General features: G+C 40.1%; 1 protein-coding gene across 1 annotated transcript in view; it reads right to left on the reverse strand.

The window, feature by feature from the left end:
- Positions 1 to 17,693, reverse strand: part of DDX10 (DEAD-box helicase 10) — a 211,789-nt gene that overhangs the window by 72,949 nt on the left and 121,147 nt on the right. The window contains exons 14-15 of the mRNA XM_020803162.3: positions 13,606 to 13,716; positions 9,897 to 10,058 (exon numbers count right to left, since the gene is read on the reverse strand). Coding sequence (XP_020658821.3) covers positions 9,897 to 10,058; positions 13,606 to 13,716 — 273 coding nt within the window. The remainder of the gene's footprint in view (positions 1 to 9,896; positions 10,059 to 13,605; positions 13,717 to 17,693) is intronic.

Raw genomic sequence — 17,693 nt, forward strand, 5'->3', positions numbered from 1 at the left:
AGTATGAATACTGTATGTGCATGAGGAGATGGAAATTGTAACTGTCCATTCATTGTTGCAAAAGAGGACATCTTGACAATTCTGATGGAGGTTTTTCTATTCATTGTAATTCTGAACAGTAGCCTTGAAAGTTGGGCTCTGGTCATTCTGTACACATTAGGCAAAGTCAGATGGGTCAATGAGACAAAGCCATGCCTTTGTCACATTTTATAACACTCTGGGCTTATCTTCCATTTATCTGAAACTTCATAGGCCTGGCAAGCTCTTAAAAGGTTACATTTTATGACATCCATTGTCTGTATTGCTATTTCAGATTATTAATATATAAAATGACAAGTCATCATTGTTTTCTTAGATGAAAACTGGAGGCACATATTACTGGACATTCAAATGGTCATCTATTTATTTACAATATTTATATGCCACATTTCTCCTAAAAGATCCAAGGTTGCTTACAGCATTAAAAAAAACAAAGTTAAATGTTAAATAATAAATTATTACAATGTTTATAAAGCACGGAACAGATACATTTGAACTCATAATAAGAGCAATACTTAAAACACAAGTTTAAAAAAACACAGAATAAAATAATCCCTTTAAATAATCCCCTTGGTCAACCAGTCATTTAAAGGAAAGCCGGCATGAAGAGAAAGGTCTATGTCTGTCTCGGGAATGACAGAAATCTATAAACATTTTTGAGGAGTTCCCATAAAAGTGGGAACAATTTCCCTACAAATCTGAGGGAAGCCAGGCAATCTGACGTCTTGCACTTCAATCTCTCCTTTACTCAGGTGCTTTCTGGATTGTCTTCTGGATTTATTGGTGTATTCTAGGTGTTTAAGGGCAGAGGTCCCCAACCCCTGGACCGCGGCCCGGTGCCAGTCCATGGGCTGAGCCAGACCGGGCCGCGGAGAGACCTCCCCACCCCCATACACACTCCCCCCGCACAGCCCATTTGTGCATGTGGGTGAGTGTACGCACGCCTGCACGAGTGCTGCGCCACCCTTTGCACATGTGCACTAGCACAGAGGGTGTCCCGCCTTCCCCAGCCAGTCTGCGGGGCTAAAAGGGTTTTAGGGGAAAGATTACCACATATCTGAGGCAGTGGCAGCCCTACACTAAGACAAAAGGAACACAGAAAACTGCCTGATGTGAGACAGTGTCCCTGAATGGTTAAAGCACTGGAGTGGAATTCAGGAGATCCCGGTTCTAGTCCTCACTGAGCTATGAAACTCTCTCATTGAGTCAATCACTCTCTCAGCCCTACCCCACTGCAGGGCAAATGCTGTAGTGAGGACAGAGTTGCTAGGATATTAACACATGGAGGAAGAGAGCCATTTGCATTGCCTTCAGCACACTGCAAGAAGGGTTAGCTCAAAATATAAATCAGGTTCATCTTCTAGTTCTTGTTGTCTGGCAGAATCTCTGCAGGGTCTCAGACAAATACAATGGACTTACGAACTTAATCCGTTTTGGAACGATGTTCGCATGTCGAAAAGTTCATTAAGTCGAAGTACCATTTCCCACTGAAATGCATGGGAACGGTATTAATCAGTTCCAGCATTTCAAAAGGCAAAAAGGCAGGGGGAAAGGGTGGGAAATTCCAATTTCCCACCCTTTCTCCTGCCTTTTTGCATTCTGAGCTCTCAAAGGGCTTGCTGCAACTTCGGGGGAAAGCCCTTTGAGAGCTCTAAAGCCAAAAGGGCAGGGAGAAAGGGGGGGGGGAATTCGAATTTCCCACCCTTCCTCCCTGCCTTTTTGCAGGGAGCCATTTATGAACGGCTCCATTCGCAAAAAATGACACTGACTTGCGAATGGAGCCTTGACCTCATTCGTAGGTCAAGCTCCGTTCTCAAGTCGATGTCAATTTTTGCCAACAGAGCCATTCGTAAATCAAAAAGTTCGTATCTAGGGACATTTGTTAGTCGAGGGTTGACTGCACCTGCCAGGTAAAGAGTAAATTTTGAAGCTTTGGCTTGTATAATTTGAGCTCTATGACCAAGTTACACTTTCTGTATGCGGTGCACTGAAAAAGTACTGCACACATTATCAGCACAGAAAAGGAGGATCAATATCACAGCGGTACCTGCTGCTTTAAGGAGTATAGAATTATAGATATGTTAACCCATGAACTGGGGAACTCCCTACCACAAGATAAAGCAATAACCACTAACACAGCTGGATTTAAAAGTAGACCAGATAAATTTGGAGAAGATAAGGCTACTAGTCATGTTAGGGAAATATTACTTCTACAGCGGGGTCTTGACTTAAGAACGGCTCGAGTTAAGAACATTTTGACTTAAGAACCACTCTCATAGGAAAATATTGACTTGACTTACATACTTAGATTTGAGTTAAGAACTGAAAAAAAACCACGTGGAAGGAAGGGAAAGTGCAAAATTTGAACTTTCAGTTAACTGTTGGCCAGTGAAAAGGGTGCCTGTCTGCTTCCTCACTCCTCCCAGCGTTTAGAGAGTGGATTGGGAGACAATCTTCAGACTGCCTGGTACTGTACTGCCTGGACTGTATTTTCCCTGCCTTCCCTGAACCTTTCTTGACCTAAGAAAAAAAGAAACAAAATATCCCCCTCTAGTGGTCGAAGGCGGAATAGCAGCTTCCCATTAGTTTCTATGGACGGAAAAGAGCAGATACGGATCAAATGGTTTTCAATGCATTCCTATGGGAAATGCAGATTTGACCTGAGAACTTTTTGACTTGAGAATCGCCTTCCAATACAGATTAAGTTCTCAAGTCAAGACCCCACTGTAGTATGAGAGGTAACATGCCTCTCCATGGCAGTTGCTGAGAAACACAAAAAGAAGGCTGTTATTGAGCTCATGTCCTGTTCATGGTCTTCATATGAGCATTTGACTAGCTACTATGTGAACACAATGCTAGAAAATACAAGCATTGTGTCTTCTCCATCAGGTCTTTTCTTATCTTCTTGCAGCAGTCCAATGTACATGTACAGTGGTGCCCCGAATAGCAAGGTTAATCCGGAACCGATTAACCTTCGCTATGGGGAAACATCGTTAAGTGGGACGGGGAAACCCAAATGGGCCCAAAACTCACCGGTCCTTCTTAAATGAACAATGCAACGAAAGAGAGGAAGATAACAGAAAAGGAAAGACCAGAGATCTGTTCAGGAAAATTGGAGATATTAGAGGAACATTTTGCGCAAAGATGAACATGATAAAAGACAAAAATGGGAGGGACCTAACAGAAGCAGAAGACGTCAAGAAGAGGTGGCAAGAATACACAGAGGAATTATATCAGAAAGATTTGGATATCCCGGACAACCCAGACAATGTAATTGCTGACCTTGAGCCAGACATCCTGGAGAGCGAAGTCAAGTGGGCCTTAGAAAGCCTGGCTAACAACAAGGCCAGTGGAGGTGATGGCATTCCAGTTGAACTATTTAAAATCTTGAAAGATGATGCTGTTAAGGTGCTACTTTCAATATGCCAGCAAGTTTGGAAAACTCAACAGTGGCCAGAGGGTTGGAAAAGATCAGTCTACATCCCAATCCCAAAGAAAGGCAGTGCCAAAGAATGCTCCAACTACCGTACAATTGCACTCATTTCGCATGCTAGCAAGGTTATGCTCAAAATCCTGCAAGGTAGGCTTCAGCAGTATGTGGACCGAGAACTCCCAGAAGTACAAGCTGGATTCCGAAGAGGCAGAGGAACTCGAGACCAAATTGCTAACTTGCGCTGGATTATGGAGAAAGCCAGAGAGTTCCAGAAAAATATCTACTTCTGCTTCATTGACTATGCGAAAGCCTTTGACTGTGTGGACCACAGCAAACTATGGCAAGTTCTTAAAGAAATGGGAGTGCCTGACCACTTTATCTGTCTCCTGAGAAACCTATATGTGGGACAGGAAGCAACAGTTAGAACTGGTCATGGAACAACTGAGTGGTTCAAAATTGGGAAAGGAGTACGGCAAGGCTGTATATTGTCCCCCAGCTTGTTTAACTTATATGCAGAATACATCATGCGGAAGGCTGGACTGGAAGAAACCCAAGCCGGAATTAAGATTGCCGGAAGAAATATCAACAACCTCCGATATGCAGATGATACCACTCTGATGGCAGAAAGTGAGGAGGAATTAAAGAACCTTGTAATGAGCGTGAAAGAGGAGAGTGCAAAAAACGGTCTGATACTCAACATCAAAAAAACTAAGATCATGGCCACTGGTCCCATCACCTCCTGGCAAATAGAAGGGGAAGATATGGAGGCAGTGTCAAATTTTATCTTCCTGGGCTCCATGATCACTGCAGATGGAGACAGCAGCCCTGAAATTAAAAGACGCCTTCTTCTTGGGAGGAAAGCGATGACAAATCTTGACAGCATCTTGAAAAGCAGAGACATCACCTTGCCAACAAAAGTCCGAATACTCAAAGCTATGGTTTTTCCTGTCGTTATATATGGAAGTGAGAGCTGGACCATAAAGAAAGCAGACCGCCAAAGAATTGATGCCTTGAATTGTGGTGCTGGAGGAGGCTCTTTAGAGTCCCCTGGACTGCAAGGAGAACAAACCTATCAACTCTAAAGGAAATCAACCCTGAGTGCTCACTGGAAGGACAGATCCTGAAGCTGAGGCTCCAGTACTTTGGCCATCTCATGAGAAGAAAAGAGTCCTTGGAAAAAACCTTGATGTTAGGACGGTGTGATGGCAAGAGGAGAAGGGGACGACCGAGGATGAGATGGCTGGACAGTGTCTGCGAAGCAACCAACATGAACCTGACACAACTCCGGGAGGCAGTGGAAGACAGGAGGGCCTGGCGTGCTCTGGTCCATGGGGTCACGAAGAGTCGGACACGACTAAACGACTAAATACACACACAAGAGTATGGCCAACCTAGCAGTTCGAAAGTATGTAAAATGCGAGTAGATAAATAGGTACCACCTCGGTGGGAAAGTAACAGCATTCTGTGTCTAGTCGCGCTGGCCACGTGACCACGGAAACTGACTTCGGACAAACGCTGGCTCTACGGCTTGGAAACGGGGATGAGCACCGCCCCCTAGAGTCGAACACGACTGACTAAAATGTCAAGGGGAACCTTTACCTTTACCTAAGAATATGGCATGGTAAGTGTGGTAGCACAGTGTATAATATAACATTTCCAAACTTGAGCTAAGACTTTAAAGTCTCAAGTCTGAATCTTGCCTTGAGCCTTCACTCAATATGTCAGCCTTGAGTCTTCACTCACCACCTGCAATATGGGGAGAAACAGCCTACCTTGCAAGTTTATTATACAGATTAAGGAGATAACTGTGCGTTCAAAATAACTTGAGCACTTGAGGTATTAAAACATGCTAAGCATTAAATGTCTTTTAATTCATTCCTGTTGATGGCAAACATTTTAGGGATGTTCCATAGAGCAGCAATTGTAAAAAATTAAAGCTACCTCCCTGTAGATAGTGTCTTGCTGGATAAAACTATTTTGACCTTGATTTGATACAAGGCACTTGCCATTAACTTTCAACAAGCTCTTGTTTGAATGCAGAAAGTACAGCAAGCAAGATCGATCTGTGTTTTATTATGCTCTTCATAATTTTAAGTACCTCAGTCAAGCCTATTAACTCTTCTTTTCAAGGTTAAGTAATTCCAGCCTTCAAATTTACATAGATATTCCATTTCCCTTCTGCCTTCACACTGGGGCGTTTTCAGTTTTGTTTCCGACACTGCTGTGCTAAATAGAGGCAGCCAAACATTTTTAAATAAATAAATAAAGAGGGGGGGGGGAGAGAGAGAGAGAGAGACTTCCGTGGCAAGTATATGTGAATATTAGCAGCTGAATTAGGCTATAATGGATGGGATCAGACTATAGGAATGTCTGAGGAAAAATTATGTTTATCAGGTTAAGACTTAGATTGTGAGTATCACAGTAATGAAAACAGAGTAAATGTCATCATATGAGTTCAAGTACTAGAGAGTAATAAGGTCAATAATATATACCATTAATTGTACTTAATCAAATCATATTAGTAGGTATTTCAGAATAACTGGCAAAATAATTTGCCTCATTATCTTCTTCTAACAGTGGCCAAAAAGAATATTTTTAAAAATTCTGAAAATGGCAGTAATGCAATTCAGTTTCAAGGGTAAGAAGTAATGAAGAAGCATGAAGTGACTGATTAGGGTATTATAAATCAATGAGCTAGTCCACTGACAAATTCATGAACTCTGAAAATTACGTTTTGGTAAGAACCCAGTTTTATTGCCAGAACCCAGTTATTAAACACTTTATCAGTCAATCCTTCAGACTCCTTACACTGGCTATAATGCATAAATGTGCAAGAAGCATTAATGTGACATTTATTTTCGGTTTTAAAAATGGCTTCAGCTAACTGTTATGTTGAAAGAATGATTTTAGTGGTACAAAATTTGTGAATAGAAACAGAAACATTTGAAAGTATCAACCTAGAACATTTATTAATGGATAGAAGGGGTATTTATTTTTATACAATCAATGACATTATCCTTCATAAAATGGAAGTACAGTGGTGCCTCACATAGAGATCACTCTGTATAGCGATGAAATCGCTTTGCGATGGACTTTTTGCCATCGCAAGAGCGATCGCTTTGCGATGGCCCCTATGGGGAAATTTCGCTTTGCGATGATCGCAGGGAAGTGATCATCGCAAAGCCCCCATTTTCGGCCAGCTGATTGGCAGTTCCAAAATGGCCACCAGGTAAACAAAATGGCCGCTCACTGTTTTGCCTTGCTTTAGAGGCACCGAAAATGGCCGCCGCAATTGAGAATTTTCGCATAAGGTTAGTTTTTAAGACCATAGGAACGCATTAAATGCGTTTTAATGTGTTTCTATGGGCTTTTTAAAATCGCTTAGCGATGAAATCACTTAGCAGCGATTTTTGCTGCAGCGATTAACATCGCTAAGTGAGGCACCACTGTACCTGGAAGCAGTAATAAAAGAGTATTGGCAAAAGTATCAAACAGATCCTTAATTTGGAATGCTACTATAATTCTTAAACAACATGTTGTGGATGGCCATATACTTTGTGATTTTAACATACACCTATCAATTTCAAACAGAAGGAAAATATTTTCTAGAAATCCCACCTGAATTTTCATGTTTAGATTTTACTGTTTTGCTAATCTGTGTATTATTTAATTACTTTAATACACATTTGGCACAAGTATCATTCCATTGTCATTATCTAATGTAGGTTGAACATGAGAAACATGGAGGCTGGATCAAGTGAGGTAGCTATAGAATAGATAGTTTCTCAGTTACCATATGTTGAACCCTCACATAACTACAGCTGTCTTGCCATTAGCTCTTGGGCTTGTAGGTGCTCTTACTGAACAGTCTGAGTGCAGATGAAGATGTCAACTGATTATGGAGGTGTGTGTTACTCCTTACCAGTTACATCCAAATCAATTCTTAGTTCAGCACAAAACAAACTTAAGAGCTGAAGAATGATGGTTGCAGCAGCCTACAGGAATTCCATCTCTGTGTCAAGCTTTCTGTCAGGTTGAGCTCCTTTTACTGGGACATAGGAAGTGATTAGGAATACTCTTGGAGTACTGTCCACCTTGAAGTCATAGAGATGGCTATGATGCAATTTTCAGATCCTAAAGAATTTTGGTTCTGGACAACTTCTGCATCTATGCCAAAGTTGATGGATCTGTGATGCATCTCAGGATTTCATGGTGAAAGCCATATGACAATTATAGCACATTACTGGTTTGACACGTTCGGTTAGACATTGTTTGGGCTTGGTTTTATCAATGGCACAAGAACACAATGGTCTAATGGTGGAGGGCATTCCTAATCTTTTAGCTTTGAATTGTTTTTACATGACTTGTTTACTGTTGTGCATTTAGGTGGTGGTGATAGACTGTCAAGACAACTCTGACTTATGGTGACCTTTTTCAGGGTGTTCCAGGTAGAGAATACACAGAAGTGTTTTACCATTCCCTTCTTCTGGGGGAGTCCTTGGACTGTGCAACTTGTCTGGCTCGTCTTGTAAGAGGCACAGTGGGGAACTGAACTCCCAACATCTGGCTCCACAGCGAGATATTTAACCATTTAGCTATCCAGGTACTATGGGCTAAAGACAAATGTTGATCCTAAATGGGTAAACGTAAAGGTTCCCTTTGACATTTAGTCCAGCCGTGTCCGACTCTAGGAGGCAGTGCTCATACCCATTTCCAAACCATAGAATAGACAGTTTCCGTGGTCACGTGGCCAGCGTGACTAGACATGGAATGCTATTACCTTCCCATTGTGCTGGCACCTATTTATCTACTAGCATTTTTACATGCTTTCTAATTGCTAGGTTGGCAGGAGCTGGGACAAGCGATGGGAGCTCACTCCGTTGAATGGATTTGATCTTACGACTGCTGGTCTTCCAACCCTGCAGCACAGAGGCTTTTGCGGTTTAACCCGCAGCGCCACCACGTCCCATGATTCTAAATAGAGGACTCATTGAATGAAAAAAACTTACACAAACATTGACATTCTGTTAACAAACTCAGTTAATTCAATGGGTCTACTTTAGAGGAACTAATAACAGGGTTTAGCCCATCTTGGCTATATAGCTTATGTTGATTTTGTTTCCTTTTTATACTAATGGTGGTATTTGTTTTTGCTTCCTTTGTAAGTGCTTAGTATTATTTTTAAAACAACAGGAAGTGACATGCATGTTCAATAAATGAATTTTAAAAATGTAGCCAAAGGAATTAATCTTCATAGAGTGGCTGCACTTTTGAGGGTGTTAGGTTTATGTCCCATGGCAATCAATTACAAAGGCAACCCTTCCAGCTACAGAACTGTCTGCTGATAAGGGTAATAAAAGAACCAATTCAGACCAGAGATTTGGTGTGTGTATATTTCGTTTTTGTATTTTTTATTGTTGTCATTCAGAAAAGTTTCTCTACCAAACTCTGCTGCTAACTTGCACAAAGACCAAGAAGATGACATACAGAATAATCAATTTTACCCATACCCCCTTTTTAAAAAATCCACCTGTCCCTTCTTTGAACCTCATCTTGCTTGAGCAAACTTTTAGTTATGGTCTTTTAGCTTCTCTGAAATACAGGCTGTTTGTTCTTATACCTACAAGAACAGGATTATGTCCTGTTACAGATTTTTAGGTGCTGCATCAACAGAGAACAATATCTGTTCATAGTTATATACATGACCATAAATAACAATAATGAAAAGACAGAGAGTGATCAATGGGTATTGAAGCGATAGCGTAACATTTACAACTATTCTCTCTGTCAGGTTATCAGACTTCTAGCTATAGTTTACGACGAATAAATGGTCCAGAAATAATCTTTCCATTTTTATGGCCAACAATTTAAATTTTTCTGTAAAATGCCAAAAAGGGAGTTTAAAGTACTGGCATTAAAGCAATGCATTATAGCTGAAATCAATCATATTACAGTGGTGACATTTTTGAATATTTTATAGATATAACTGATAGTTCTCAATCACATCTATGCAAAATGTAGGCATTCAAATAAAATGGACCATGCCAGAGGCATCATTTACACAGGGCTCTCTTGTCCTCATTGTTCTTGATGGTGTATAATCCAACACTTTCTGCTGTCATGGTTCTTCAAACTCCATCCTACTCTCTGCTAAAGGTATTGTGTGGACAATTCTAATACTGTTTCAGTATACAGTGCTTCACCAACCAACCTGAAGGATTGGTTGTCTCTTATATTTATTAGAAGCCCTGGTGGGCAGAAAAGTTATGAACACTTAAAACAAATAAAATGAATGGAAAGAACAGAAAAGTAAGCAACAGAATATTTAAACAAGAAATGCAACTGAGTCAAATGTTTCTGTGTGGAAATCATTTATTCCACAGCCTTTCTAATATTTTGATAAATGGGACCAAAATGTACTTACCCTGTGTTTTTCTTTAACTTTCTTCCTATATTCTTCCTTGTCAAATTTGTCTTCTTCCTGTAGTCTCTCTTTTGCTTTATCTAGATTGATCCCATCAGTATTGTCATCATCCTCTCCTTTGTCTTGAGCCAATTTTTGAGCAGGTGGCCACTGTTGAATTAGCTGAATAAGAAAAAAAAATCACAGTTAAGTCTTTATACCATCATTTTTTCCATTCTAGAACTACAGACATTAGTTTATTTGTTTACATAGTGAAACCCTTCACCATCTACATAGAAAAGTGATATACCAGTAGCCATGGGAAAATGCTCAGGGTGCTGAGGTCCTTATTTTGACATCACTTGCTCCTTAAATTATCTTCCTGAAGTAGATGAGTTTTTTTTAAAAAAAAAATTGTACAATTTACAAGCTTATGCATGACGAAGAGGAGCTGATTCAATAAAAAACAATCAGCCCAAACTATAATGCATACCCAGAAAATGAGATGAAAAGGAAGAGATGAAAGCAGCAATGTCAAAATCTGAAATTTTGTATGTATAGAGCGCTTTCTAACCTGACAAGTCAATGTTGAGGAATGATGGGAGTTTTAACTTGCAAGGCTAAGTGTTCCCAATCTTCAGCTAAGAAGCTACTGCATGGGCAGTACTAGAAGTCTCCATTTTTGCAGTCCTTCCACAAGCAAGCAAAGACCTTTCTTTTCAGGCAACCTTTCCCTGAGTGACTGGCTGCCTAAGTGGAGTTTTTAAATGGATGGTTGTGTCTTAATGCTCTGAATTGTGTTTTTAGTGTTGCTTTTGTTTACTGTCTGTTAGTGTGGTATCTGTTTGACCTTTTTTATTATTTGTATGCTTACTGTTTTTAGCTTTAAATATTGTCTTTTAATGATGTAAGCCACCTTTGAGGAGAAAGGAAGAGTAAAAACATTTAAATAACTAGAAGGGGATAATTATTCAAGTTTAGGAAAATGCTACTACACCTGAGTTCATAGCAAGGACAGGGAAATAATATTCCTCAGACAGAACCCTGTTTCCCTGAAAATAAGACCTATCCTGAAAATAAGCTCTAGTTTGATTTTTTCAGGATGCTTGTAATATAAGCCCTATCCCAAAAATAAGTGCCAGTTAAGTGAAACCCAACCCTCCACCATTGTGCAGCATTGTGCAGCAATCAGAAGAAGATGACATGACTGTAAAATAAAACACTCCCTGAAAATAAGCCCTAATGCACTTTTTGGAACAAAAATTAATATAAGACTCTGTCTTATTTTTGGGGAAACACCGTAGTTATTTACTACTGTCTCTGCTGGAGCCATTATGAAATATATTTTAAAGTGTTTGCTTACAACTATGAGAAGTTGCCAAAAAAAGTATATTCAAAAGCAAAACTTCAGTTGTAAACAGAACTTAAATCAGACAAGACCAGACACACCAAGGCTAGTCTTGTGCCTTTAAAGTCTTATTTCATTTCTCTCTGTGTGTGAGAACAGCTCAGAATACAACTGGAACACATTTTACAACTTCACATCCAGAATGCAGCATCACATGCAACACGATCATTCCTCACATGAATTCATAAAACAAGCCTTAATATATCAACCTAATTAGAAACTGACGTTTCAGCTGCCATGGCTGCCGCAGAAAAAATACTGCCGTACCGCCTTAAAAAAAAAGAACAAAATAATAGTAACTATCATGCTTGTTATTCACCATTTTCAGTTTAAGAATAGCTTTGGAGATAGTAACATGCTAACTTATTTTAAGGACCAAATTTAGCAATGTGCTTAATTCTTTTAAGCTGAAACTTCAATTTAATCAAAGCATTTGTCTTATCCTACTGCCTAGCGGAAAAGGTTATCTTAATTCCAGGAAGTCAAGGGTGGTTCTAAACATATGTGGGAATGTAATACCATAAACATGGTCACAGCACTAACCAATTGATCATATGATGTTTAATACAACATTTAAATCAGATGTATTCTGAGTCCACTGAAGTGGGCCAAAATAGGTTTGTGGTAGAAAGAAAAGGCAGGCTTCTGTTCAAAGGAGTGTCGTTATTTTAAAAGGGCTCCCTGTCAAGACACACAGGAAAAACCAGCAGCCCCTAAATACAACCTGGCAATGCTTTCTCATCTCATCTATTCAGTACAGCTGCACTAGTGTACAGAAGTAGTGCAGTTTTAAAGTGACCTTTGCCACCACTAGCCATGAAAAAGACCACCAGTACAGTAGGGCCCTGTATCCATGGGGGATCAGTTCCAAGCTCCCCCCCACAGATGCTAAAAATACAGATTACTGTATAGAGAATACTATTATAATAATAAACGCTATACATAGCACGGTCTTTGGCTCCTTTCAGTTACCAGCCAATTCTGGTAACTTCATCATTAGAAATACTGGGGGGGGGGGGATTTTTCTTTTAATATTTTTAATATTTTCAGACTGTGGATAATTGAATCAGTGGATATTGATCTCACAGATAAGGGGGTCTTCCGCTAGCCTTACTGTGGCCTTGTAAAACATATTGCAAGCAGTTAGCATTCTATAAAAAAAATTAAGTGCATGCTGAACACCAGGAAATCATGTTTCTATTTCAGGAAAAGCAGTGAATTGTTCAGACTTATTCAGAATCATGAATCATGTTACACAACAGGATAATGGATAGGACTACAAATCCCATAATTCCCCATCTGGGAGTTCTGCAAGGTGCACACACACTTTACAAAATCAAAATATGTCCAATGTACTGCCCTGGTTAGAATGCTGCACTAGCACTTCGGTGATGTAGGTTAAAATTCCCACTTGGATTTAAAGTTCATGGAGTGATCCTGAGCCAGTCACCCCCTCTTATCCTGACCTATCTTACAAAGTTGTTATGAGAAAAAAACTGAGAAGCAGCCATTTATGCTACTTTGAGCTCTTTGGAGGAAAAGTGGAGAGAAAATGAAAATAAGTTAATAAATGAGTTTTCAAACTGCGATCAAGTTCTCCTTGAAAACTTCTTGGAGATTTTCAATGATATCTCAATGAGTAGTAGTAGATAAAAGATTCTTTAGACACAGCTTATCTGCCACTAAGTATTAGTGGCATAATACTGTATGCAGCTTTAAAGTGGTACCTGTGGAGGTCAGTTTCGCTGAATCAAATTAGTTATCACACACAAAATTGAGAATGCACACAGAATCCTCTTGCTATTTGTTGAGATTACTCACAGTATCTTCTCAGTAGATTATCACTGGGAGACTTTCGATTATCATATCCTACCCTTATAACTAAGTAAGACGTCTTCTACTACTAAGTATAATTTCGCATTTTGTCCAAACAGGAAAATAACAGGACAGAGATGGTGTCCCTCTAGTTAAATTTTTTGTTTGTGATGCCTTGGGATTGACAGCTCTGTGGTATAAAGCCATGCTGTAATATCCTGTCTTGTTCAAAACTGTTAATAATAGCTTCTCAGATCAAATGAAACAGACAGCTACTGTTAACGCAAGACTTGCTGGTTTGCTCACTCATACTAAGAAAGGAGGTTGTGTGTATACTGTCAGCCTTATCTCAATTTTATTGGGTAAAGATATGATAATCTCAGTGTGGTCAGCATGGAAAGTGTTCTCTGAAAGTTGAAAGTATAGAAACATTTCCTCTAGGTTCTCAAACAGGTACACACACTGCAGCTTTTGTCAGTAGAAGGAAACCTTTTTATTTGATCTTACCTCTCCATCTTCAGTAAATACAATTTTTGTATTGACTTTAAATTTTCTCTTCAAAACTTTTTTAGCTTCTTTTGTTTTAGTTGTTTTCTTCATCTTTGAATTTGATGCACTCTAGAAAAAAGAAAGCAGTCATTATTTTCCTATACTATCACAGGACAAGAAGAAAGTAAACTCTGGACCCAGTTTGGAACAGGTGACAGTCCAGCCACTTCAAACTGGGTCAGAAGCGGAATCTCATGTATCCAAAGTTGTACATCTTCATAATTTCTGAGCATATCTATACAATTTCTAAATACAACCAACTTCCTCTTCAGTAAAAAGTATCATTAATCACTTTTTTCTATTCATTAACATTTCAATGGCTGTAATCCAGTTGATTTGTCACGCATCTGGAAGACAAATAGCAAGAGTTTCAGTGTGTACCAGCTGTCAATTAATGAGTCATCACTGGGATTCTTAGCAGGGACTAATTGCTAGTGGGAAGACACTAAAAGTTACACCATTTCCACATGTGTAACAAAGCAACACGATTTCAGCCAATAGGTGAAGCAGAAAACAAAAGTGTTGATCAGTGCATTGTGGTGCTTACAGGAAACCTAGAGTAGTTCAAATTCCCATTCGACTATGTTTATTGCATGACCTCTATGGGGAGCCATGCAGTTCACTGGAAGAAATGTAATAAAGATGATGCTATTATTAAATAATATTAAATGTTAAGTGTTAGAGTCTACAAGTGGGACTAGCAATACCACATTGCAGTCTATTTTCATATCCTATTCAAGGTGCTGATCAACCATGTTTTCACGATACTTATGAGAAGTTAGAGACTCAAACTTTTCCATGTGCCTTTCCTGACCAATAGTTAATATTCTATACGCTCAGTCCCATTCAGGAATATTTTTTAGCCACTTAGGTTTAAGACTTTTTAAAAATTGTTCTCAACCTCAGGATTCCTTTTGAACACACCCAGTATCACCATTCTTGTTTCTCAGTGGCCTTGTTTTGATTCAGTGTCCTCAGCACTTGCCACCTGACTGCCCTTGAAGGAAATAGTAGTCTGCTCTGAATCAGAAGGTGTATGGAGACAGATATGGCTAAATTCAAATTATATACTATGCATGTGAACCTGAGCATTTAAAAAGATTACAGTGAAGCATATGCAAGTTCAGGATTACAGATAATGGTCAGAATCTTGTTACTCATGCATGCAGGTTTAAATCAAATAGAGTAAATCACTGGAACAAACTGCTGCCAGTTAGAATGTCAGTGCTTGCATTTCTCATCACTTCCCAAGGCATGCAATGACAGAAGTAAGCCTTGACATCTTAACTACAGGCATTTCACTGCTGGTGTGCTTGCTTAAGCAATAGGACTCTGACCTATGATAAGGTCACCATTTTCTCCCATGCCAGCAATTTTGTGATGGGTGAAAATTTGCAATAGACCGTTGCAACAGAAACAAAGCTAGACTCCTACACAGGTTTGTTCACTGAAATCGAAAGACAATGTCCCAACTGGGATGCTTCAGTGCAGGGCAGAAGAACATGTTGCCCTCCAGACTCTAATTCCCATCAACCCCTGCCAGCCTGGAAAAAAGTAAAGCATGATGGGAGCTGTAGTTCCTCAACATCTGCAGTGGCAGAAGATGCTAACCCCTGTTACAGTCAGATCCCTTTGAGAAGACTGGCAGGCCCAAAAATAAATGGCACAGCATATTTTTTCCTTATCTCTTTCAGATTTCAGTTCTTACTCTACCACCCCAATGTAGTGTAGAGGCAACCATGGGTTTCTGGAGGCTCTGCTAGTGCAGCGCAAGCTCTGTCAGGTTCTACCAAGCTGATAAGGCTCTGAGTATAAGCCATAGGTAGCTGACTATGCATCTGTCATCCAAGATAAATATGGAGGGTTAGAATCACTAGAAGATTGGCCACCTGCTAACAAATCAGTTATGGTAGCTACACCATAATATGGTGTGAAATAACTGCAATTCAGGTCATTGGAGGGACTACCCATACTGATGAAATCACAGATCTTTGAGGAATATTGGGTAATCCAAAATTATTTTATTCCACAGGGAAGGCTACAAAGAGGGCATGCACTCAAATATGTATTATGCACAACTATAAATATGACCTGTCTATTATAAGGTTTACAAGAGAAGAATATTGTTAATATAATATTTTGTTTTCCGGTTTGCTTTGTGCAATTTCCAAATTACCTAATTACCCTAAAGCTATCTGTAAAAACTACCTTGCTTCTGACATCATTAATACCATTCAAAGAGCAATGATTAAAACAGATTACTTTCCAAGAACAAATTTTGAAATACAGACGAAATAAGGCTTCAGGATAACATAATAAATGTGTAAATTAAGAAATGCTAATAAATGTCTTTATTAGCCACACTAATGCCTTCAAGGTTCTAATACAACTGCATTAATTTTGGTTTTAAATTTATAATCAGTACATATGGAACACAGATTAAAGGGAAAAAAGTTTAAAATGTTGAAAAGCCTATTAAAAGCCGGGGGGGGGGGGAATAAGCCTCAATTTTATTTCCTTGGGTAATGTCAATCCATGGAAGAAAATCTATATTGCCTTCAGAAGTTCAAGCTCAGACTTTGTTGAGATCAGGAACAGGATATCTCATATTCTCTATTACAGACGGGGGTATCCATATATGAATATCCCACCACAGGTACCAATAACAAGAGTCTGCCCCCCTGTGGCTAGACCAACCACTCCCCATTCTGCCGCTGTTGCGGGCTCCGCACTCCCTTCCAATAACTCTGGAACTCACGATGGATTAGCCACTCTTCGACCTGGCAGAGAGGCTCGTCATCCTGCCTTCTGCCAGGACTGGCTATTCCACCACGATAGGAAAGGAGCGATAGGAAGGGAGCGCGGAGCCCACAGCAGTGGCAGAATGGGGAGTGGTCAGTGTGGCCCCAGGGGGCCGGACCCTCGTTATCTGCACCTGTGGGGGAATATTCATATTTGAATACGAATACCCCCATCTCTATTCTCTATCTATTTGAATTTTATTTTATTGTTACTGCAACGAAGGACAGCAATGCTGACCACAGAAACTGCTTATGATGGCCTCTGCTTCTGGGGTTATTCTGACACTTGACAACTGAAATGTGGAAGCTGCCACTCAGATCACCTGCACAGTATGATAAATGTGAAACTAAGGGGATGAGATTAATGACAGTTCCAAAGCTAAGGTGGATGTTATCACTTGCTGCAACACTACACTTCCAACAGCTCAGAGGAAGGGATGATTTCTCAAGGTACCCACAGCCCAATGTCACGGTGACTGTCCCATTAGAACTTAATATGTCATCCTCTAGCTTCGTTCACTGTCCAAAATATGCAATAGCAAGAGAGCAATTCCTCCAAAAAATGGCTACCAAAATATTCAAGCTTCTCAGATACAGTGGTACCTCGCAAGACGGGCGCTCCGTCTAACGACGAATCCACATTACGAGGTTTTTGCAATCGCAAAAGCGATCACAAAATGACGTTTTGAATGGGGGAATTTCACTGCACGATGATCGGTTCCCTGTTTCGGGAACTGATTTTCGCTTCCTGACGATCAAAACAGCTGATTGGCGGGTTATCAAAATGGCCACCGGGTGCTCAAAATGGCTCCCCGCTGTGTTTAGGAGCCATTTTTCGTTGCACAGGCACCTGAAAATGGCAGCCCCTATGGAGGATCTTCACTCATCATAGGCATCCTTCAGTCTTGAGAGACTATGGTAACATGCTCTGAATCGAGGAGTGTCCTCTCCAGAGCATGAAGCCCGGGTAAGGTAATATGGAGGATTGGCTGTTACCCAAGCAGCAGATCCCCCCTCTCCACATTGCTGAAATGGTCCAATGGAAAGGCAAGAGCCAATACGACTGGTTCCAGCAATGTCGCAGGAGTTGGCAGAACGACATGAGCTGCCTTCGGGACTCCAGCTCCAGAAGGATCTTCGCTGGACGGTGAGTTTTTAGCCGATTGGAAAGCATTAACCAGGTTTTAATGCACTTCAATGGCTTTTTTATTTTCACTTTACGACGTTTTCGTTCTACAGCGATTT

This window comes from Pogona vitticeps, chromosome 3, assembly GCF_051106095.1.
Source record: "Pogona vitticeps strain Pit_001003342236 chromosome 3, PviZW2.1, whole genome shotgun sequence".
Classification (NCBI taxonomy): Eukaryota; Metazoa; Chordata; class Lepidosauria; order Squamata; family Agamidae; genus Pogona; species Pogona vitticeps.